General features: G+C 44.9%; 2 protein-coding genes across 5 annotated transcripts in view; both read right to left on the bottom strand.

The window, feature by feature from the left end:
- The window catches only part of GAD1 (glutamate decarboxylase 1), a 57,251-nt gene extending 47,211 nt beyond the window's left edge, over window positions 1-10,040 (bottom strand). The window contains exons 1-3 of one of the 3 annotated variants that reach the window (XM_034427221.3): window positions 9,631-10,040; window positions 7,806-7,950; window positions 3,751-3,813 (exon numbers count right to left, since the gene is read on the bottom strand). In XM_034427221.3, the coding sequence (XP_034283112.1) occupies window positions 3,751-3,813; window positions 7,806-7,875 (133 nt within the window). In that variant the 5' untranslated portion in view covers window positions 7,876-7,950; window positions 9,631-10,040. Of the gene's footprint in view, window positions 1-3,750; window positions 3,814-7,805; window positions 7,951-8,227; window positions 8,484-9,630 lie in introns of those variants that run through there. The other 2 variants (XM_034427231.3, XM_034427239.3) reach the window with 2 other exon arrangements.
- An 8,061-nt stretch (window positions 10,041-18,101) lies between these two features.
- The window catches only part of ERICH2 (glutamate rich 2), a 30,474-nt gene continuing 23,479 nt past the window's right edge, over window positions 18,102-25,096 (bottom strand). For both annotated transcript variants that reach the window (XM_034427205.3, XM_087882019.1), the window contains 2 exons: window positions 19,081-19,152; window positions 18,102-18,306 (listed from right to left, as the gene is read on the bottom strand). In XM_034427205.3, coding sequence (XP_034283096.2) covers window positions 18,176-18,306; window positions 19,081-19,152 — 203 coding nt within the window. In that variant the 3' untranslated portion in view covers window positions 18,102-18,175. The remainder of the gene's footprint in view (window positions 18,307-19,080; window positions 19,153-25,096) is intronic.

Raw genomic sequence — 25,096 nt, 5'->3', positions numbered from 1 at the left:
TAATCTGCCAAGCTTCTAGTTCTCAAGACGGACATTCTTTATATAACGTTATCACTCGGTCGGAAAATAACTTCAAAACATAACCCGAAAGCTGCAGAACAAGACCAATATTCTAGTTAGGTAAGTTCGTTAGAGTTCATCGAATATTCGTTTTAACACCGGATGAAGATCACAGAGGGAAAAATGTCGAACAATCACTGCAGTAAATTAAGAAACAAATAAACGATGCGCTAAGCACCCGCTCGGGTTCCTGAACAGCATCTCTCTCTCTCCCTCTTCCAAAAGGAAGAAAGAAAAGAAAAAGGAAGAAAAGAAAACGGGGTTGAGTGTTTCTTGAACTAATAGTTTTGGTTTCTCAGTGCGGATTTTTGTAGTGGTCAGAATTGCCCTTACCGATGGAATTCAGTTCTAGGCGCCTTCAGAATTGGAGCCTGAGTTTTGCAAAGCCGAAGACCGAGAGGGCAGCTCACAGGCTTCAGGGTTGAATAACATCCTTGTGAAAGCAGCCCTGGCTCCTCGCTGGCCTTGAGATGCCGCCGTCCCCGCCGACCTTCAGGCAGGTTCTCCGGCCCACCAAATGGGCTGGAAAGGCGCGCTCCTTCGATGTTGACTTGAGAGTTTTGGGACGAAGGCAGATCGGATTCACTCAACCCACTTAAAAGGCATCCATCTCCGCACCTCAACTGCTTGAGGTTTTAGGCAGGCCTTTAGGTGGGCAATTTGCAATGTCGAGGGCGAAGGGCCTTGGTGGCGCAGCAGACTAAAGCACTGTTACGTAACACCAGCTGCCTGCAATTACTGCAAGTTCGAATCTCACCAGGCTCAAGGTTGACTCAGCCTTCCATCCTTTCGAGGTAGGTAAAATGAGGACCCGGATTGTGGGGGCAATAAGCTGACTTTGTATAAAAAAAGAACACCGCTTAGAGGAGGCCGAAAGCCCTACTAAGCAGGTATATACAAAAGTATGAAGGCTATTGCTTAACGCACTGTAAGCCGCCCTGAGTCTCCGGAGAAGGGCAGCATATAAATCGAACCAATAAATAAATAAAAAAATTCTCTTCTGCATTTGATCGGTGTCCCCTTCCTCTCGAGTTTTCGAAATCGTCCGCAGGGCCAGCAACCAAGCAAATCCAATCACCCGAGAACCGCCCGTGGATGTGGCAGAGGCACAAGAGTGGGCGCCCTTGTTTAATCTTGAAAAACACGACTTTTTTGGGTGGGTGGGTGGGTGGGTCGTGAGAACTGGCCATTTTCCGCCTCGCTCCGAGAGCCCTTGCGCCAGATCGCTCCCCAGAAGCGCCACCTTCATTTGCCTGGAGAGGCATTCATCCTTCACAGCTCAGATGAGCTGGGCATCCGGCTGTCGAGACGGGTATATATAATCCGGATTGCAAGAAGCTTCTTGGTGCCTCCGCCACCGATGCCGCCTCGACGGCACTTGTATTCTTTCTATCCAGATGCCCAAGCAGGCAGTGCGCGCCGAAGTGGGACCCCCCACCTTCTTTGGCTTGGAGAAGGGCCTGCTGCTTTAGAAACTCTTGTAGCGTAGCAATCCGAATCAGCCGGATCGATGGAGTCTCCCTTTATCTTCTTCTGCCGAGCTGGATTAAAATATGGGAAAAATGCTGGCCGGGGTGGGGTGGGGGAACCCTCTGGCCCTTGAAGGGCCCTGCAGGAAAACGGTGTAAAGTCTACAAAGGGCTGTTCGTGAAAGAGGTAGAGGCTGAAGGACACCCCAAGGCAACTTTGACCGGTGGGTTCCCGATTCCCAAATGAGCTCCGTGGGTTTCTTCTCCCGCTTTCTAACCCTCTAGAACCAGATCCTGAGAGCGATGCTCGTGCTTAGGGAGTCTTAAACCTCTTGGTTTGCCCAGAGACAAATAATGCCCAAGCCAGCAGGCAAATTTATGTAAATAGCCAGATGTAGAACCGCGCCTAGTTAGGTGAGTTTGGCTCCACAGAATGCAGTGAGGTTGAATTCCCACCAGATACCGGGGAGGTTTTGTAATTTACATTGTTCAATGAGGAAAACTGGGGTCGCCCTCGTTGGCCTCCCCTCCTTTGCGCTGACAGGAAGGAGGCCTTAGAGCAGTGTTTCTCAACCTTGGTAGGTTGAAGATGGGTGGACTACAACTCCCAGAATCCCCCAGCCAGCAGCGCTGGCTGGGGGATTCTGGGAGTTGAAGTCCACCCATCTTCAAGCTTCCAAGGTTGAGAAACACTGCCTTAGAGCGAAACGTAGACCCAGGCAGATGCCTCGCAACCCTCCCAAGGATCTCCAGCGGTAACGGATGCAATCTGATGGTCTCCATCTATCCGCTCCCTTTCCTTCCTTCGGGGCGGCCAGGCCCTATCTCCAGGCGCAGCAGCCTGACGAATGGCTCTTTAATCAGGCCCTCGTTAATCTTCCTCCCTCAGGAGGTCTGCATTTTCCCGGCCGATAAGGTGGAAAACGTTGCAGCCCAGAGAGCTGCGCCAGAGGGCCCCACCGCGCCCTGGCCCTTCCCAGCCCTCTCCGCCTCTGCCACAACCCCCCCCTTCCCACTTCGCGGATGGTCATCCGAGGCTTCTTGGTGGGAACCGGACCTTGGGGGCTGCGATGAAAAACGAGCAAGGGGAGCCGGGATTGTCTCCTGGAAAAATATCCACCTCTGTAAAAACCCCAAACCCGCAGGGCAGCTACTCGCAACACCTAAGGCGTGCAACACACCCCTTTCTGCCTGCAACCCAGTTTTCCACCACTTGTTTCTCCCGGCCCTTTTCTCTCCGCAGAGCCTTGGTGGCGCAGCAGACTAAAGTGCTGTTAAGTAGCACCAGCTACCTGCAATTACTGCAAGTTCGAATCTCACCAGGCTCAAGGTTGACTCAGCCTTCCATCCTTTCGAGGTAGGTAAAATGAGGACCCGGATTGTGGGGGCGATAAGCTGACTTTGTATAAAAAAGAACACCGCTGGGGGGGGGGGCGAAAGCCCTACTAAGCAGGTATATACAAAAGTATGAAGGCTATTGCTTAACGCATTGTAAGCGGCCCTGAGTCTCCGGAGAAGGGCGGCATATAAATCGAACCAATAAATAAACAATAAATAAAATATATTCACATTTTTGCTGCGCATAAGCAACCCCCGCTCCCCTGACTTCCTGGCCATCTACCTCCCCCTTGCGACCGGTACAACTTCTGTTCCTAAAAAAACCCCCTCTCTTTTCCCCCCTCCCCCCCCGGCTTTCTGGCTGATATGAAAGCCGCGAATCGATTGTACAGTAAAAAATCGCCCGCCCTGTCTGCATTTTTTGTTCACGTTGACCAGTAGGTGGCGCAAGAGTCTACATCCCAGCGCCCGATTCCGACCCAGGAGGAAAAAGCAAATGGGATTCTCCTCCTATTACCCACCGCCCCCCCTCCCTTTCCCTTCTAAAAGAAGAATTTAGCTAGCGGCTGCCTTGTTAAACTTCTCCGTGGGAGGAGGAAGGAGGAGCACCTCTTGGCAGCTTCATCCCGCCTCTGCCTTGTCTCAAAATAAAAGAAGGTAGCCTACTTTCCTTGCCAACCAACCTAGTTCCTTCAGGCCTCCCGGATTTTTTTTTTTTTTAAACGAAAGATTAACAGCTGCGGGAGTGATTACAGACTCAAGACAATGCATAAGGGAGGAAGCGGCGTGTCTTTTTGTGTGTAGGTGGGCGTGGGTGAGAGGGAGTTGGGTGAGCAAAGTGTGATTATTATTTATTTATTTATTTTTGCCTCTTTTCACTTACCGCATATCTTGAGCCCGATTTTCTTCGTGCAGCCATGAGCTACACCACACCAGGTGTCATAAGCTAAAGGGAATAGAAAAAAACAACAAAAAATTATTCCCTACAGAAGCGGATGGGAACCTCCTCACCCGCTGTATTGCAATTCCTATCTGGCAGATTAGCAAATCTACACGCGAGATTTCACAAAACCAACACATCAGCAGAATGTTTAGAAAAAGGCGATCTACTAGGTGTGGGAAAAAAAAGTCTAATGATTCAAGGTGTTGTGGGTTTTTTGGTTGAGTGCCGATATATTGGGCACCAGTGGCATACAAATCTAATTTATCTGAGCTTTCTCTATCCCCCCCCCCACCGCGAATTAAGACGATTTTAACCATCCATATAAATGGAGCGCTAATAGCTTTTTATACGGTGTCCTGGGATTGAGGCTACCTAAGGCATCAGCGCTTGGTGTGACTTGTGTGGGAGAGCAGCTGTTTTGGTTTTCTCTAGTTTATTTCTTTGCTAACAACGCTTTAAGCTCAGCAATACTGGAAGCAGAGCGGAGAGGAGGCGGTGATGGGGAGACTTGATTGACGGACAAGCGTGTGGACAAGCGGGAGTCTGGTGACTTCAAGGCTCAGTGGCGAAAGAGGTCCTATCAGGAAGAAACAGGCAGCTGGGAGAGATCCGATCTCCTAATAATTTACTGGCAGGCTTCCATGAAAGTGGCAGCTTAAAATAAACTAGCATGAAATGGGGTCATGGAAGAGTTCAAGAATTAATTGGGTGAACAATAGTATTTGACTAGATGATCAGACTTGCATGACTAGGTTGCAGCCGACTGACGAGTCAGGGTGGCACATTAAAAGGCCTCTCACGTCCGCTTGCTCCCCCTTTTTCGAGACACCTCCTTTCATCCGGCCTGCTCTCTTCGCCCCCTCCCACCGGCCTTCTCTCTCTGCCCCACTCCAGGCAGCTGAAGCGCGCATCGCGCTGTCCATTCCCGGAGGTGCTGAAATCAGGGGAGGAGCTGATGACCTTCTTGCAGCCCACTTTTTTTTTTTATGGGAATCACGACTTTGTCAGGAAGATGGGCCATACCCAACAGTAAGTGTAGCTTATCCAGCAGAAAAAATTAAGACTTATTCTGCTAGGAATGGATGCCTCCTGCTGCTTTCAATTTTCCAATATCTCACAGAGTACAGGGATAAGAAGTGAAGGAAAAATGACAAGAGAATGACAAGCAAATAACCCAAAACTGGATTAAAGGAATATGCAAAGGACATGCAACTGATATGAGGGGAAAAAAAGATTACTGATGCTTTTTGGTCTTTATAAAAGTATAAAAAGGCTATGAGGGTAGTGAGATGTTACTTTTACTAAATCCATTTGGCTTTCAGATGAGTATTTGTGATGTTGTCATATGGACCACAAACCAGGATCCTAAAAGGAAGCGAATGATGAGATTAAAATGCATAGTACTATTTTATTACACCACTTAAGATTTGAAGAGAGATCGAGATAGGTTTTACACGACATCGGGAAGTATTCCCCAAATAAATTTAAGGCAAGACCCATTTAAAACAATATTGCAAAGGCGTCATGAAAAAATTCTGAATACTTTTGACAATCGTAACCTACCCTAGTCTCGAAGGGCTTCACAGACTTTGTGGCTCATATTTCTATGTAAGTCTGACAGGTTCCACAATTTTAAAATAGCATTTAAAAAAAATAGGAACAGCCCAAGGACCAAAAGACCACTTCTCCTTATTGCTTCTTGGGAACTGAACAGAAAGGGGCGGAGCTTTGAAGGGAAGGTCCTGGACTTTGGCTCCACCCACCCTCTGCCTTCAGTCCCCGCTTTTGCTTTCAATGCCGAGAAGCTTTTCTTGTTCTTTGGATCACCTATAGGGGCAGCACCGGATGGGCAAAGACAAAGAGCCGCCTGTTGCAGCCTTCTCCAACCTGGTGCCCGCCAAATGCACTGGACTCCAACATCAGGATTCCCAGGCTGGGAACTGAACTTCATCAAGGAGGCATCATCTTTGGGCAGACTGATCTAGACAATGGACGGCTTGCAGAAAAAGAGTGTGGCTGGAAGAGGGAGGTCTTCTGAAAACTGGAGAGAGGGTAGAAAAATAGAGAGGAAAAAGGAAAGGCGAAGGAAACAAGCCAAGCCGGAGAGAAACGGAAACGGGGTGGGTGGGAGGTGGGCGGGGAACCCATACCCAAATCGGACAGTTGGGTGATGTAGCAGAGATGACACTGAACCGCGATAGACAAACGAGGGTTGCTGAGGAAGAGAGCTGGGAAGGGGTGGAGGGGCTGTCAAGGACCTAAGGCAATGGGGGAGGGGCTGCCTCAATAAAAGAGGAGCCTGGAATGGCCAAGAAGGACACCGGGAGGGGCGAAACGGGGGCGGGGGAGGGGAGCCAAAGGGAAACGTGGGCAAAAGAATGGCAGGCGATGAAAACAGCTCTGACAGGACTCGAAAACAGCCTCGCTCCCCGCCCGAGGCAGCCAGAGAGGCGAGGTGGGAGCACGTCAAGGAGAGGAGGGCAATAAAATAACCCCCGGGGTCGGGCGGCACCCTCCACGCGCCTTCCCCACCGGACCTCGGAGGCAGCAGAGCCGTCGGGAAACAATAGAGGGAATGGCTGGCAGGAATTGCACGCCCGGCACAATTGCCAGCCGGGGGCGCCTGGCAGGAGGCGCATTCCTTTGAATGGCGGGAAGGCGGCGGGCAGTCTTGCCGAGGGGAACACGCAAGCACACACACACACACAGACACACACACACACACACACACCCCTCTTCCTTTTGTCAAGTCCAGGAAGAGAGCCAAGCAACGCGCAATACGAACGAGCATCCCTAACCCCGTGTGTCGTTTGGCCATTTTAAGAGTTAGGCAGGGGAGGAAAGACAGGAAAGTCTTGTCCACCGTAAAGAAACGATTTTTCTTTGGTTGCCACCTCCGCCTCCTTCCCACCCCGTCCCATTTTTTCCCCCTTGCAATTGCCGCTGCTATTCACAGCCACGTCTGGGCGTTCATGCTTCATAACCCCGAGAGCCCTTCTAGGGCAAACGCCATTCCCTGCTTGGCGGGGTTCGCCAGGCTTCGTTTCCTTCCCATTCGAGCACCCTCCCCCTCGCTTTGTCTCCGGCGATCCTGTCAAGCAGCCTGATTCCAGCTCGGTTTCTTCTATGGGAGCTGGGTGGCTGGCTGAACGCGCTATAATTCGATAATTGAATTATAGTCAATTATGGAGTAGCTCCTTCCTTCCTTCCTTCCTTCCTTCCTTCCTTCCTTCCTTCCTTCCTTCCTTCCTTCCTTCCTTCCTTCCTTCCTTCCTTCCCTCCCTCCCTCCCTCCCTCCCTCCCTCCCTCCTTCCTTCCTTCCTTCCCTCCCTCCCTCCCTCCCTCCCTCCCTCCCTCCCTCCTTCCTTCCTTCCTTCCTTCCTTCCTTCCTTCCTTCCTTCCTTCCTTCCTTCCTTCCTTCCTTCCTTCCTTCCTTCCTTCCCGCCACCTGCAGCATCACTCGCTTGTCACTGGCACCTGCCGATCTCCCCTCCAATTCAGGGCAGGGAGCAATTCTGCCCTGACCTGCCTTTCCGGGCGCCCTCGGGAAGGGCTGCCGAAACGGAAGAAACGGGGAAGGACGCTTTGAGACCCGAGGCGTCCACAAAGGGCCATGAGCGTTTGCAGAACCTCCCGCCCTTTCCTCTAATATCAAGTCAATGGCGGGGTGGGTGGGTGGGTGGGAGGTGGCGGCGAGACCAGATATTCCACCTTCCCCTTTCGTTAGGAACAGCATCAGGTTTCTTTGTTTTCAAGCGGAAAGAAAACCACGCATTACCCACCCACCCCAATCCCCACAAGCTCGTTTTCGACCTCCTCTCGGTTTTAGCGGAGGGAGAGGAGGGGGATCCAAGAAGGCTTCCATGTTGGTCTTTTTTGGGCGGGGGGGGGGTGGAAGCGGGGTTCGTGCGTCTCCACTGTTTTTCTCAAAGACCCTGCTTGAAAGGAAGAGGCATGCACGGCCGAGGTTTGCAAAACGAAAACCCGAGACCTACTTGTGGGTCGTAAATTAGTTGGGTTGGGATCCTGAGCGGTGTTGGAGGAGGAGGGATCCGAGGTGGCCATGAGGTCCAGAGGTCCAGCCCTTGGGTCCCAGGAGTCTTCTTTCGGGCTTTCTCCGACTCCCCCAAAAAGGACGGGCTGCAATGGAAGAGAAAAACGGGTTTAGAAACCTGTTCCTCGGAAGAGTCTGGATGGTTGTCTCCCTCTCCCTCTTTCTTCGGGGGAACCGGGGGGGCGATCCAGAAAACGACCCTGCAGCCAACAATAAGCTATTCAACTCCTCGGGAAGTAGCGGTTGTCGGAGGAGGGGTGGGTGGGGACGGTGCGCCTGTGCGGGTGGGTATGTGTGCAGAGAGAAGCCTGCACAAAAGGAAGGTGTGGATACACAACACGAATAAGGAGTCCCGATTCCCACCAAAAGCCTTCCCCGAAGCCCCGCAACGGCCGCGCAGATCTTGCTCTCAGACAAAGCGATTTTGAGGGAGAAATGGCTGGAGGTGACGACACCTAAGTCGGATTTTAGAAGAGACAGCGCTGGCTGCTAAGCGCGGCGAGAGGGAAGCTGTCTGGACGGGGCTCAGGAACTGAAAAAGCCATTCCTTTGGCTCCTGGCAGGGATGGGAAATAAACTGGCGTGTCGCCGGCGGTGGAAGAGAAGGATGGATTCAGCTGACCGGAACGTCTAGGGCAGCTCTATTAAAGGCCGATGAGGAGGCTAATTATGATTCACGCCAAATGGGAAACCAACTTCTAGTAAGCATGCTCAGAACAGACACACACACACACACAGAGAGAGAGAGAGAGAGAGAGAGAGAGAGAGAGAGAGAGAGAGAGAGAGAGAGAGAGAGAGGAGAATATTTTGATAGACCTACACTCCTAGGTACGCGATTTTTGCGGCACAGATACCTCCTTCCCTCCAATTTTATTTCCGTTTCAGATGAAATAATATAGAAAGCATTGTCGTTTGCTTAGTTATGGGGGAACAAAAAAAACCCCCAATGCGGATAAAAGAAGCCGGTAAACCTAACGTATTCGGCCGGCACAGCAATTTGCAGCGGCGAAATACCCCCCAATGCATTGGGAAGGCAAAGAAAAGGTGCGCCACAGAGCAGGGAATAACTACTCGCCCTTCGGGATCAATGCCCTCAAAATGGTCAAAATTCGGCTTTTGTAATTTCATAAATTCAATCCGGTGTTGGGTTGGAAGAGAGCTGCTCGGCCTTTCCGTGGCTCTGCCAGGATTTTTCATTCCGCCTCCGGGTTCCAAGATTTCTGGATGGGGGCAAACTGATCAACCCATTCGTCTCCTTTTCTTCCTAAGGACGCCGCCACCACTGGGGCGTCTCAAGAGTCGTTTCGCCACGTTAATTAAACATAAAACACACACAATCAAGCTGGCAGCAAATGTACGAAATATTTTTTTCCCCCGCCGATGGAAACAACCTCTGTCAGGGTTGCCCTTTTAAACACAAAAGTTTTTGTTCAAGCGTTCATTCTTGCAAAATATAAGGACTTTTGCTTCTAAATTCGCCTACCGAATCGAATACTGGCGCAACCCCCCCCACGACCTCAATTCTTGAACTCCGGGAGCCGAGAATGACGGGTTCCCCGAGCCGAGCTTGGGAGGTTGAAGTAACAGGTTATGTATGGTCAACGCCATCCGCTCCCAAATATTCCCCAAATAGCCTTTATTCGAATTTATTCACCGTTACTGAGAGAGAACGGTCTCCAATCCCAAACTGAACGAGAAAACCGAGGTGGGGTGGAGGTGGCAATAAAAGAAATACGAAAAACCAAAAACAAATCGCAAATACTTACCAATGAGAGACAGAGGACGCGAGAACCAACTCCGAGAGTCCAAAACGCATCGGATCGGAAAAAAAAATCCGAGATTTTAGAAGGAGGCTTGGCCCCTTATAAGCTTCCCCCACAAACGTCGGCGGAATATCAATGGCGCTCTGGAATTTAATTCGAACTGACCTCCCTTCCCTCCCGGGCTGCCAAGTTGCCTGCCTGGGCTTTGCTTTTTAAAAGCGGGAAGCTTTGTCTGAGATTTGTGGCAACGCTGACATAAGTCACCGCGCTCCTTCCATCCCAGCGGAGGGGGAGGAAAGGCGTGAGGATGTTAACGGGGGTGGTGGGGTGGTTGAATCACGCGCGTTATCAAGCTAATGTGATTGACTTGCAGGTGTTCTGGCTTTCGGAAAGGAGGACCGTAGGGGCAGTGCACGTGACGGCTGTTTTGAACTCATTCGGAGCCGGATCACGACGGGGGTGGGGGTGGGGGTGGTTCAGCTTGCAAATAACCGAGTGCATTTTTAGGAAACCTCTCCTTCCCTGTTATTCAGACTAAACCTCGTTCTTAGGAATTCAGTCCAGATTGCATCTTTTCTTCTTTTTGCAATATAAACGTTTGTATAGAAGGAGCGTTGTCGTGTTCTGGTCATCAGCTTTTATTATAAGTCCCGTTCTTCAAAAAAAAACAACAACCCTAGGATCCTACTTTTAGGGTTCTCCTGGTCTTTCTCGGATCAAAATCTCACGAGTGGCTATTTATATGATGAACGAATCGTTCTAAGGAGAAACCGCGGTCCTTTTTCTGTGAAGGCGCGTCTAGGTTTGGCGAAGTCGGAACACCAAACGCCATGTCGCCACTAGGTGGCGGCAGCGAATTAAAAATGAGATGTTCCCCGGCGTCTGCTGACAAAAATAGGACACTTAATCGTTTGGACTCGGTTTTAACCACACGCATTAAATTTGCATTTCTTAACTGCTCCTTTTTTTTTTTTCCTTTTTCTTTGCCAAAGGGACAGGAAAAGATCATACCGAATTTAAGAAATGCTCTTCCGTGTTGCCAATTTATGTTTTGGGGTTTTTTTTTTGAGTTTGGAGCCTGGTAATATCAGATGAATATAAATACTTCTCCAAGGGGGAACGGGGTAGAGCATCGTGACGCCTAATCAGGGGAGGAGGACAAGAGAAGTTGCATTAGGAAAGGCTGAAGAGGAGAATCAGGCAGCGTCCCTGAAGTCTCAAGTCTGTCCTTTATTGAAGGACTTCCGTAGAATAACTTACCCCCCCCCGCCCGCCCCCTCGTCAGAGAGTAATAGGCAGTAAATAGCTGACTACCCACCGAAACGACCATTTTGCTCTGCGTTAGAAATGATCAGCCACGTGCTGCTTCATCCCCAGACAGATACTATTTTTAAAAGTGTTAAAAAGATTTGCCGGCATATAGACCCCTTATTCACTGTTTGGAAAAAAAAAAGAAATAAAAGAGTTTCAGAGCAACTTCAGGTCCCTGCTCGAATGATAAGAAAACAATGCTACCCCACGGTGTGACGCGCAGGGACAGATTTCGCATTAAGCTTCTCGGTTAACCATTCGATCTCCTACCTACCCCCCCCCCCGGATAAAATCGTTTTTTTAAAAAAATAAAAATAAACGATTTGCACAGAATAAAAAAAATATTGTTGCGTTGAGTACTTCTGCAATAAAAAGATAAATCACACTTATCACTTAAGGGTAGTCCAGGGCTGCTCCTGGGAAGACCCTGTTCAAAGGCTGCAATGAGAGGCGGTGGGCGGTACAAAGGGGGACAATTCTATTGTGTTACAATCGATTTCAGCACCATGGAGAGCAGCAACGGACAGGAAGATAATTAGGGTGATTAAAAAGGCTGTTCTCGCTATAGCGAAAAGCAACGTCAGAAATGGAATTCCGCAGCTAAGAAGGAAGGGTAACCATTTCCAGACCGGCTGCTTATTAATTCGAGCCCCCTTTCTCTCCAGATACTCATTGCTCAGAGGTGAACGTGTACTTAGGCCTTTGAGGTATGCTAAGTATTGTCAAGAGTAAGAGTTGAGGGAAAGGCACAATTGGCCCTCACCATTACTAAATAGAATCAGGATAGGATAGAAACGAACAGACCGTGGTTATCAAATATATTGCTATTATTATCAAAAGGAAAAATAATTACATATACTGACTGATGGGGGGGGGGAAAGCCCGGGAATTAGATCTACAGCAAAGTGAATAAATTTTAGTCTAGGCAAGGACTGTCCAATGGAGAAGAATGTTTGACCACATACTCAGTCCAGAAATGTATGTCTTGTATAGAGATATGAACCAATTTTTAATAAAGTCCATGATTTTCTCCAAGTTTACTGAATTTCAGCTGTCTGATTTAGAAGTTTTTGTCTAGGAATATTGAAAGTCACATAGAGATGTATTAGTTGATTCAGATCTGTTGTCTTTCTGCTTCTGGCCCACAGTAGTATGTAATATGAGATATCATAGTACCTAAATTTATTGAATTTCCTTCAAATATAAGCTGCAATTTGCCTGTAGTTTTAGTTTCATTTTATCGATGGGGACAATGAAGCAATCAAAGCACTTCAACTTGTAAAAACAATAACACGAATAAATGTTACTTTATCTTCAACACCTGCAGGCTCAGCTGGAAGACTTAACAAAGAGCAACCAACTGTTTATGATTTTTCAGAATGATCAACATTTTTGATTGCAGAAGTTTATAAAAGCTAAACTGGAAGTACAGCATAAATATATTCAATCTGGGCCTTCCCTAACAGGTGATCATTAAGAAAAGAAGATTCACAGAACTGCCATTACTGGTCCCCCTTCAAAGCAAAGGGCGTTTAAAAATAAAATAATTATTAACAAACACATACAGAAAAAGCAGACCCGTCTCCTTTATTATGGAACTTTTTTTCTTAAATCGAAACTAAGGAGCTTTCTCAAGGTGGCACTGTATCTCAGTTTCAAATTCTGAATTTCCCATTGCGTTTAAAGTTGATTTCAATTACTATTTCTGAAACTTGCTACATAAAAAGGTCAATCTGAAACTATTAGTTTATTGAATAATCTGCTATCTACCTGACAATCATTTTAATTATTATTTAAGGGGAATTTGTCAGCAAGAAAAGAATACTGATGCTCAGCATCAGGTCCCTGGCTTGTGAATTACTTGAACATTTCATAAATGTAAGTAAAATTTGAAATTTTTCTCTAGTATAGCATGTAATGCCCGGAGAGATGTGGTGGCCTAGAGGTGAAGATGTTTGTGTCACACTCAGGAGATTGAGAGTTCGATCCTAGTTAGTGATGTTTTTGTATCAGAGCAAAGAGAATTTATCTGCTGAGAACTCTGCATAGGCATCAGGAAGGGCATCGGGCCAGTAAAAACTTTACTGCAGCTTTACTGCTTCTATTTATTCATTTTTATTCATTTATTTTACTAAATTTTTATACCCCCCTTCTCCTGCTGGACTCAGGGCGGTGCACAGCCAAGAATAAAAACATCCCAATACAAAATTTTAAATTTTAAAAGAATTAAACAAATTTTGGCCCAAAATTTAAAACTTCCTGATTAAAATCCATTTACAATTAAAAATATCTAAGGGGGAGGGGGGGTGTTACGCCAGCCCAGCTTGATGAAATAGAAAAGTTTGGAGGACACGGCGAAAAGCACGGAGATCTGGTATCCTACGTATCTCCGGGGGCAGGTCGTTCCAGAGGGCAGGTGCTGCCACAGAGAAGGCCCTCCCTCTGAGGGTCACCAGCTGACATTGCCTGGCTGATGGCACCCTGAGGAGTCCCTCTCTGTGGGAGCGAACTGGCCGGTGGGAGGCTATCGGCGGCAGAAGGGGGTCCCATAAGTACCCAGGCCCAATGCCATGGAGCGCTTTAAAGGTGGTAACCAACACCTTGAAGCGCACCCGGAAGACCACCGGAAGCCAATACAGCTCACGCAGGAGGGGTGTCACATGGGAGCGCCCCATCGCTCCCATAATCCCCCGCGTGGCCGCATTCTGCACCAGTTGGAGCCTCCAGGTGCTCCTCAAGGGGAGCCCCATGTAGAGGGCATTGCAGTAGTCCAGGTGGGAAATAACGAGTGTTCTGTCCCCAACCCCACGCACACACACCAACAGACGTTCAGGAGTTAAAGACCAAACCAGTTGGCAAAATCCTTTTCCTTATGATAACGGAACTTGGCAACAACCTAGTGGCTGCCTGCCAAAAGTTTATTATTTAGAAAGAGGAGAGATAACTTCTCCCCACTTCTAATACATCAAAGGAAAGCAGTTCAATAATTACGGAATTAAATCAAGTTCAGAGATACTTCCAGCAAAGTCTTAAAGTAAAAGTCCGGCAATGCAGAATGGCGTGGAAGCTTTCAGCTTTGTTCGTCACAAGGTTTGACTGGCCACCACGCTCCCTTTTATATCCTGTGGGGTGTGGTCCAGTGACTCAGCCTAATCTCGGGCATGCTCTTTCTTCTGTTGTGCGCGCTTATCTCTGCGATGCTGGCGTGGGTCCAGCCAAAACTCATTACCCTCATCACTGTCCATCTGTGGCTGCGTGGACGTGCTTGGCCCTGGCCCTATCTCTTGCCCTTCGGCGGACACCGAAGGCATTGCCAGAGAGGGTGGTCCTGGAGAGGGAGGCCTTGCCAACTCCTCCCCTTCACTCTTGGAGTCCTCTCCTGACAATGACACAGGCTCCGGTAACGGAGCCACAACAATGAGTGCCTGAGTGACTGTGCGTAAGGAGTCCTGATCCAGAAAGGGATGCAACTGGTGAATCAGGCGAACTTGATAAAAAGCCCCCCTGGCCACGGCTGTCATATGCTCTTCTAAAGACAGCCATGCATCCAGGAGGATGCCCAAGTTGCGAGCCCTCTCTGTGGGGGCCAGTAACTCGCCCCCAATAGCCAGCGATGGCACCACCTGGCTATATCAGGATGCCAGAAGCCACAGCCACTCGGTCTTGGAAGGGTTGAGTCGAAGCCTGTTTCTCCCCTTCCAAACCCACACGGCCTCTAGGCACCGGGACATCACTTCAAGGGCATCGTTGGGATGCCCTGGGGTGGAGATCTACAGCTGAGTATCGTTAGTGTACTGATGGAACTCCACCCCAAAACCACGGATGATCTCGCCCAGCGGCTTCACATAAATATAGGGGCCTGGTGGCTCAGCAGACTAATAGCCTGTTATTAACATTCAGCTGCCTGCAATTACTGCAAGTTCGAATCTCCCCAGGCTCAAGGTTGACTCAGCCTTCCATCCTTTCTAAGGTAGGTAAATTGAGGACCCAGTTTGTGGGGGCGATAAGCTGACTTTGTATAAATATACAAAAGTATGAAGGCTATTGCTTAACGCATTGTAAGCCGCCCTGAGTCTCCGGAGAAGGGCGGCATATAAATCAAATTAAAAAAAAAAATGTTGAACAGGAAGGGTGAGAGGACCGACCCCTGCGGCACCCCACAAACAAGGCGCCTCAGAGTTGACCTCTACCCCCCTGCCAACACTGACTGTGACCATCAGAGAGATAGGAGGAGAACCACCGTAGGACGGTGCCCCCCACCCCTAGCCCCTCCAACCGGTGCAGCATGATACCATGGTCGATGGTATCAAAAGTTGCTGAGAGATCTAACAGGACTAGGATAGAGGAACAACCCCTATCCCGAGCCCTCCAGAGATCATCCACCAATGCGACCAATGCCATTTCCGTGCTGTGCCCAGGCCTGAAGCCGGACTGGAGCGGATCTAGATAGACAGCTTCATCCAAGTACCAAGGAAGCTGTCCGCTACCACACTCTCAACAACCTTCGCCACAAAGCAAAGGTTGGAGACCGGACGATAGTTAGCCAAAACAGCCGGATCCAGAGAGGGCTTCTTGAGGAGGGGCCTCACCACCGCCTCTTTCAAGGCGGATGACAAGACACCCTCACTCAAAGAAGCGTTAATAATCCCCTGGAGCCAGCCTCGCGTAACCTCCCGGGAGGCCAGCATCAACCAGGAGGGACACGGGTCCAATAAACATGTGGTCGTGTTCAGCCGTCCCAGCATCCTGTCCACGTCCTCGGGAGCGACAGGGTTGAACTCTTCCCAAATGACATTCTCAAGACCAGGCTCCATCATCCCGCCTGTACCCATCCAGTCAGAGACCAAGCCTTCCCGAATCTGAGTGATTTTTTCGTGCAGATACTGAACAAAATCCTCAGCCCGACTCTGCAAGGGATCCTCCCGCGCTCCCTGATGGAGGGAGTGGGTCACCCTAAACAGGGTGGCTGGGCGGTTATCTGCAGATGCAATAAGAGTGGAAAAATAATTACATTTTGCCGCTTTTATCGCCACTAGGTAGGTCTTAATATGAGACCTTACCAGTGTTCGGTCAGATTCGGAACGGCTAGATCTCCAACTGTTCTCCAGGCATCTTTTCTGGCGCTTCATCTCCCTCAGCTCCTCGGAGAACCAAGGAGCCAGGTAAACTCGGTGATGGGTCAGAGGCTGCAAAGGCACGACTCGGTCCAAAGCGTCAGCAGCTGCCCTATCCCAGGCGGCCACCAGCTCTTCAGCCGAACCGTGAGTCAGAGCCTCAGGAAATTGCCCAAGCTCCATCTGGAACCTATCAGGGTCCATCAGGCGCCTGGGGTGGAACCATCTGGGCTGTTCCACCTCCCTGCAGCGGTTAGTGGTTAGAAAGTCAAGCCTAAGAAGGGAATGACCTGACCATGGCAAGGGCTCAGTCACGATCTCCCCTATCTCAAAATCATTCATCCACTGACCAGAAACAAAAATCAAGTCCAGAGTGTGTCCTCCCGTGTGAGTGGGTCCATGAATTAATTGGGTCAAGTCCATGGCCGTCATGGAAGCCATGAACTCCCGGGCCCCTTCAGACGCTTCGCCAACAGATGGCCACTTCTACCACTTCTACTACTCCTTTCTCCCTCTATTGAAGACATTATACTGTATATTGTAGATGATTCGTTTTTTTCTTCTGGGGCTGCTAAGTCTTTTGGTTTGCTTAGTCTGGATTTCTATACCGTGCTCCATGTTTACGTTCCTAGCATTGTTTTTGTAGTACTGATCTCCTATCTTAACTATTTCCTAGCTCTCTCAATCTTGTTTTCTGCCAGGTCTTCAGCTTTGGTAGTCAAACTGAGTCCACACTTCTCACCTCTACAGATTTGCAAACGGGATTTTCCTTTGGCTCTCGCACTCAACAGTCCACTCTTTCTGGAGCTGGTTTGTGACTCTGTGCCCGGGATGTTGGATATAATGGGCTTGTTTTGGTTGCTTCTTTTGTAGATTCTGATCAGGGTCTCTGACTGCCCCCTCCCCCAATCTTTGGTCCTCAGCAGTGGATTGCCTTTCTTTATGTCTTTTGCCTTTGCCGTGGCAATTTTCCTCCACCTATTTGGTGTTTTCTTGATTTAACTCTTTCTTCCTTCTACCCACCTGCGTGCTTGATTTGTTGTCCATTTTATGTGACACACACTCTACTTAAGAGGGTGGGACTTCTTTAATCCTCTTTCCCAGGCCGCAACAGAGCTTTGGATCCCAGGGGAAAGGAGACTTGCCTGATCACCCTGAACTTTGAGTTCATTCTCCCATGCAATCATGCCAGAAAATGGTGCTAGGAGACTGTTACTTTGCTCCTTGAGAAATCTCACACAGCTGCAAGGTAACTCTCCTATTATATAATGCCTATGTGACATTTTTAGGGATGATTGTGCACCAGTTTTGACCCAGTTTCCATCAGCAAAATGATGATAGTCAAGTATGCTTCTCCTGTTCTGTGAGTTTGGGGTTGGATATCTTAAGAGTCCCATCTACAGTGTTTGTGGGTTGTAAAAGACTGTATGCAGGAGAAAAAATTAAATCTGAATTTCAACAATATTGAGTTGTTGCCGATTCTGAAAGTTCAGGATTTAGAAGGAATGAGTATTCTTGTTACATTGATAGAGCCATGGTGGCACAGTGGTTAGAATGCAGTACTGCAGGCTAATTCTGCTGACTTCCAGCAGTTCGATTCTCACTGGCTCAAGGTTGACTCAGCCTTTTCTCCTTCTGAGGTTGATAAAATGAGAAGCCAGATTGTTGGGGGCAATATGCTGACTCTGTAAACTGCTTACAGAGGGCTGTAAAGCACTATGGGGTGGTATATAAATCTAAGTATTACTGCTATTTCCCAAAGGACCTGGTTCACAGATCTTAAATTCCTTCCGAATTAATAAGGAGAAACATCAGTCTCTCTTGCAACCTCTTGTATTGTACTTTCTAAACAATCAGAGGATACATGTAAGTCCTGCCTTTAATGCTTTGAGTAAAGACTGACACAGTAGTAGCTGAGGCAGTCAACCCTAAATATTAGGTTTCTGGAAACAACTACATTTATCTCACAAATTATACACCATGTAAGAAGCTATGCAAAAGCCACACGTTTGTATTGCACAATAAATAAATAATTGTATTGTCTATAAATAATAGACTATTGATTTTAATGTATTTTGCAGAAAAAATAAAAAAAACCACTCATTGATGGTGCTTCCAAATTTCTAGGAATCTTGAGAATCTTCAGAACTTGTTTCACTTTCAGTCTCACTGCTTTCTGAACTGTTGGTCTCTTCTTCAGTCTCATCACTGCCCTCTTCATCAGTTTCCTCATCTTCGTCAGCACAATGACTTTCTAGCATAGAAATGTAAAAGACATAAGCTTAAAAGCAGCCATTCTTCTAAATGTTCAGTATGTATGTGACCTGTTCATTTGCTGGCCTCATAATCCATCTGAATTTTCCTCCTGCTTCCCAGAAGATGACTAGGTTTTAAAGAGAAAATCCAATGGAAACAAAACTTTCTACTTATTTCCTTTCAAAAATTAGAATTTGGCATCAAAAAACGTAATAAACAAATTGGAGATGTGAACAACCAACAGCTTGAATTACATGCTGAAAAGATGTATATTGGGTTGATCTAAATTATAATTCCACATCTGCTTCATAAATTTCAAATGCTCTAAAGCAGATCTGGAAAATGCCTAAGATGCGGGAGGGAAGGGATTTGTTCCTCTGGTGGGCGCTATTCCATCACCAGTTAGGCACATTCAAATACAATCCATTATCATTTATTTTGGAATTAATTCTTCAACCGAATGTGCACTTACTTTGACATAAATTACATTGATTGTAATTCTAGGCATATATGTACTCTTTGCACGGGTAACATTAAACGCTCACTGTAGCAAGAACAATAGTAGCGTTATAAGAAAAAAACAAACCTGCTTTTAATTAGTAATAATTGTTTCAGAAATTTGATTTATTATTCATCTGCTTTCTTCATAGTTCACATTATTTTACAAATATTTATACTCCTCCATAACAAGTAACTGAGTGCAGTCCTTTAAAATATTAACTTCATCAATGCTTGTTAAATAATTTGTAGTATTTCCAATGATCATACTCACCCAGAAGCAGTTTTTTCTCAATAAGTGGAAGAAACTGCTTAGCTTCAGGGTTGCTTGGTTCATATATCAGAACTGGAGTTTGACAAGAGAGAAGGAATTAATATTTCTGGGATGAAAGAAAATATAAATACGTACTTCTTCCCAACCCTAATCCAAACCATCAACCTCTATTTCATGAGTGCAAAAATATTCACTATGCACCCTATTTAGGTGATTTACCTGCTGAAAACAGGTGTGTGGGTGTGCGCGCACGCACATTCACTCACACACATTTATTCAAGTTCCCTTTGGGCAATATACCTTATAATATGATGGGAACTTAAATTACATTTCCTGAAGCAATGTGCAAATCAAAATGCAGTTTTTTTTTTCAAAACGTGCACATTCTTGAATTTTGAATATGATCTCCAATTTAAAGTGTGAAGAGAAATAAAATAACAAAATTAATATTAAATGCATTTGTATTACAGAACACTATTTGCCAAAATCGTAAGAAAACTGTGTGTGAAATGATATACACACATTTTCTTGATATTTTTTTAAAGAATTGAAAAGTTTAGTAAAAACTAGAAAAAATGATCTCGTCTGGAAAAATGACAAACCAAGAGAAACCAAAAATGATAGCTAGCCCCACCAACAAGCCAACTTATTTTTTAAAGAGCAAACAGGAAAGTTGTTGTTTGTGTAGTGTTGATCCATGAAATATGTAGATTAATTTTACATTCCTATTTAAAATCTGAATAGCAGCATTAGGCTATGAAGACAGAGACCAAGATTATGCCATTCAAGAAAGGAGATAATAATTTTCTTTTTTTTTTTTTTTTATTGAAAAAGTTTTCAAATACAAATTTTTCCCCCTTTTTCCCCCCCTCCCCCCCTCCCTAACCCCCCTCCCCACCCTTCCCCCCCTGTGACTTCTTCGTAACAAAAAAAAACCCTAATTCATAACAGATTACTTACTCCCTCCTCAAAATACTGACCTTTACTTACTAAAAGTATTATAAATCCCCCTTTATCCATACATTTCAGAGAAGAAGAAGAGAAAAAAACAAAAAAAAACAAACACATTATACTATAACTATTATAAAATAACTTCTAATTTAGCATAATAGTGTTTTATATCTATACATTATTGCAACAATTCAAAACCACCTTCCACTTTAAAACTATACGATAAGTCCTACTTTAATAACATTTCAAAGCGGGCTCCCCATAAAATCTAATTTAACATTTATTCCACTCTATCCATTTCCTCCACTCCCCTAAATGTATCACTTAAAAATCCCTTTTCTTAAACTAATCAGTCTGTAGCTAGCTTATTCACCCACTGTCTTACAAATTTACCATACACAACAATTCTTGATATCTTTAATTCACTGCCCACACTACTTAAATATATATATATATATATATTCCATTATATCTAAATAAAAAAAAGAAAAGACAATAACTTTAAATTTATAGTCCATATAATATCTTCTTGAAGTCTTTCCACTGGATTGTTAAAACCAACATCCATAATAGGGTAACATAGCTTGCTGATGCAACAGTTTATTCAAGATCTCCAATCATATCTGCCCCCATCAGTAGTAAACATCTTCTTATATATATAAAAGTAAAAACAACCACCCGAGTGACATTATAATTATATTCCATATAATAATAATTGTGGGTTTCATCAGGATTATTAATTTCCATCATCGTATTGGGTAACAACCCGATCTTCTGCATGTCCCAATGTGATTCTCTTGCCTTATAATTCAAAATAATTATAATATATTTATCAACACAAAAAGAAGTTTCAAAGTAGATAATTCAAAACCATCAATTTGAGGCTCTTTCCATGTCCCAAAATTACGGCAATGCAGAGATCTGCCACTATCCTCAGGATGATATTGACCAATATGTCGCCTCCTCTATGTTTTCACATAATCATTCATATTTTAAAATCACTGGCTTCACTGTTGCTTGGGTTAGAAATTTCTATTTTTGTACAACCTATTTCTTTTTTTGTTTTCTTTTTGTGGGTTTGACTTCCATCCTAATTTTTTGTGTCTCGCGTTTCTTTTTTATCCCTTGTATATCCTCTAATTGGTTTCCATGCTTGTCCTTGCCTTGATAAATCATCACATTAAAATCAGATGGCACTTCTCTCAAATTTGTAGATAATCCAGCTGGGGTATCCGATAAATCCAAAGGCAATTTATCTGGTACAGTCTCTGTCTTTAGTTCCAGCTCCTTCTGCTTATCCTGTATTATATCTGAAGACGTTAAATTCATTTTCAACCTATTTTGATAAAATTCTTCCGCTCTTTCAACAGTATTTAACTGGTATCTTTCTCCTTGATATCTCAATATAATACCAACTGGGACGTCCCACCGGAATTGAATATTTCTCCTTTTTAACTCAGACACCAGAAAGCCAAATTTCTTCCTTTCCATTAATATCTTAGGTGGGAGTTCCTTGTAAATCCAAATCTTTCTTCCATACAATTGCAAATTAGAATTGAAGGAATTTTGCACAATTTTATTCCTAATTTCTTTATCTGAAAAATAGATTACCACATCTCTAGGCAATTGCCTTTGCTTGGCAGTCCAGGAGTTTATTCGATAAGCTCTGTCAATCCTACAAAACACTTCCTCAGGTTGAATCTTTAAAATCCCAGCTAGAAATTCAGAAGATATTTTCCTTAAGTCATCTCTGTTATTTTCCTGCAAACCTCTAAGTCTTATTGCATATTCTGTGAAATTATATTGTATCTTTAGAACCTCTTTTTCAATCCTCTGTTGCAGATTTTCTACATTACCAGACTTTTGGTCAGCATCCATTTTAAATTTTTCTTCTGAGCTATAATCCTGAATATTTAACAAATCATTTTCAATTTTTTGAATTCTATTGTCCAATTTGTCTTGAATTTCATCCATTTTTGACTCTAGTAAATTAGTATTTGTATCCAACCGAATCATGAATTCTGACACTTTTAAAAATTTTTGCTGCAAAAAGTCAAACTTGGATTTCACCAATTCCTTAGTTTCCTGCTTAAATTTTTCAAGTTGCTGATTCACAATCTCATCCCTTCTTTCAATCTCCTCTAAGAGAAATTCTATTATATTAAAATCAGGTTTCTGGGACTGAAGAGTTAAAACTTGTTCCTTTAAATTCTTAGTGGGGGAATCCCCCCCACCTATTTGTTTGTCTGACTTCACAAGCCTCAGTGCCATGTTTCCGCCTAAGCAGGCTTTGTTAGAAGAAAAAAAAAACAAGACAAAAGACTTCCAGCCAGCAACAATCAGGCCTCCAGGGGAAAAAGAGAAAAACAAAAACAGGAGCGGAGTTTTGTCTACAAATGTAGCCAGTGGTATTTATTCCGCTACATTGTAATAATAAAAAACGGAAGAACTTTCCCTCTCAAACTCTTCTCCAGCCGCGGCAGACGCCATTTTAAAAAAAAACTTTTTTCCTCTTTCTCTTCCTCTATTCTCTTAAGTAATTTTTAAAAGATAAGTAAAATACTTGCGCTTCAGTATTACAGGTCCAGCTCACATTTTCTTTGAGTAATCTGTCAAATTCGCAGGCTTGCTTTTGACGCCTGGCTCTGCATTAGCAGAGGTCTCCCAAAGCCCGGAGCAGCGGCTGGGGATATGGGGCATCTCATCCGCTCCATCCCAAAAGTAAAAGAAAAACTTTTGGGACTCTGCAGAGAGTTCTACCCACCCCTGCCGGCTCTATCTCCGTTTCCTCATGGGAACGGAGTTTTTTCGAGCCGCCGTTCCGTTGTGAAGGCGGCTCTGACAGGCTGTGGAAGCTGACGATCCCAAAGGAACGTCTGGCGGCGGCCAGCAGCAAACAGGAAGTCAGGAGATAATAATTTTCAATTGTGCCTACTATCTTGCCTTTTTTTTTGACAACCTCCCTCCCCCACCCCAGGAGAGGTCTGGCTGCCATTGTAAGAAATTTAAGGGCTCTTTGATTCACGCAATTTGGTCATTTCCAGTCATGACTCCATTTTGGTTTCAAGTTCCTGTATGTGTTAATGTAGACTTAGGAAAAATACAGTAATTAAAGAAGTCTATGTATTGATTATAGAGCCTTTTACAAATAACTCTACCTCTTTATAAGAGCTTGGTACCTGGCAATAAGGATTATTTTATGTGGAAATTCATTTATTTAAAATATTCATATAGTCGCCCCATCTGGGCAGCTCCCAATCATATGTTTTTATGTAAATGGAAAAAAAAGGTATACACTTAATTTTAAGGCATGGATTCATATATTAATGAATGAAAAATTAATGCATTAATGAGATATTTCAATTTCTGAAATATTTATATTATAAAAAGTTGCACACCATGCTTCTATATGGCCAAGGTTTAGTAATATTTAAATACTGGATTTTAATTTTAAGACATGGATTCAAGATATTAATGAAAAATATATGGCCAAGATTCAGTAATACTCAAATATTGGATTTTCTATTGATACCTTACAATTTTCTTTTTTCCTTCTTTTCTCTGTTTATTTTAATAACTGTAACAGATGTAATTTCCCGAATTACTATCACTGATATTTTATTCTATTGTTTGTTTCTTATGCTTCACTTTATAAAAAAATAATTAAAAATACAAAACAAAAACCAGAAGTTGCTCCTTTTCTACAGATACATATAGACTTTATACAGCTATATGTTTCTGATGAGTATAATATAATACTTTGTATTTATATACTTGAGTATAGTAAGCACATATATAATAACTCCTGATTCTTATGGAATCTGTTTTATGAAATTATATTTCTCAAGATTGGAGCTTTAAAGAATCCTCAAATCTGAGTTACGTTAAGGAAAAAAAATATGGAAAAATGATCTACGTGTGTGTGTGTGTGTATGTGTGTGTCTATATGTATAATGCCTTACACAGATCTATAATGAGGACTTTGGGGTGTAATTTGGATTGGAGAAATGTGGCTCAACAGTTGTAAAGAAAGTTCTCCACGATGTACCAAGGTTTCCACCTCAGGTCCAGCTGTACACCACCTGGAAAGAGGGTGGGTGAAATCTGGTGAGTACCAAAGCCACTTTTCTGGATGAAACCAGAAATTAGTAAAATGGCACCCAAAGATGAGCTGCTGAAAGAATGCCTGAGGCAGCAACAGACATGAGAGGAAGATCAAGCAGAGGAAATACCAAGGCAAGACATGACCCTGCATAAGTTCTACCATTGACAGACATTTGAGGTAGCTGACACTGGGAAATTTTACTGGTGGCTGGACTAAAAGACAATATGAGACACTGATCATAGCAGCAGAAGACCAGGGACTAAGCCCCAAACCAAAGAAGCAGGGGTCTACCACATTAGACAGGATCTCAGGTACAGGTTATGCAAAAAAAAAAAAAAAAAAAAGTCTGAGACAGTCCAAAACATAGTGACAGAGTGTGACATGCACGTAGGAACAGCACACACTGAATAGCAGAACCAAGTAGCTGGCATTGTCTATGGGCTAGATCCTCCCAAGTCCAGATGAGAGATTTTACCAAAAGCTATTGCTAAGATCCTGTGGGACTTCTAGATCCAGGCATACAGGTAGCTGTTGGCCAATCAAACAGATATTATGGTAGTAGACAAGATGATAGATGTAGTAGTGCCAAGTGACGCTAACATCAGGCATAAATATGAGAAGCTGGAGAAGTATCAGAGCTTGAAGAAGGAACTAGAGAGAATGTGGAAATTAAAGGCCAAAGTGCCCCAGTGGTCGTAGGAGCATTTGGGTCTGTGATTCCTAAAATGGGAGAGCAGCTCCGACAGATCCCATGAATGACATCAGAGCTCCCTGTCCAGAACAGTTCAGTGCTGGGAACAGCTAAGATGCTGCACAGAGTTCTCAAACTCTCATGTCACTGGTTGAGGACCTGAGATTGAGGAAGACATATATGCCACTCAATGGGGTAAAAAGGATTTTTAAAAAAAAATATGGTACTTAATCTCACAATTGCCACTCTGGGTGGTAAGCATAGGAGTA

The sequence above is a fragment of the Pantherophis guttatus genome, chromosome 1 (assembly GCF_059756535.1).
Source record: "Pantherophis guttatus breed Tessera chromosome 1, ASM5975653v1, whole genome shotgun sequence".
NCBI lineage: Eukaryota > Metazoa > Chordata > Lepidosauria > Squamata > Colubridae > Pantherophis > Pantherophis guttatus.
The sequence above is the reverse complement of the archived record's forward strand: the minus strand, read 5'-3'. Positions and strand labels throughout refer to the sequence as shown.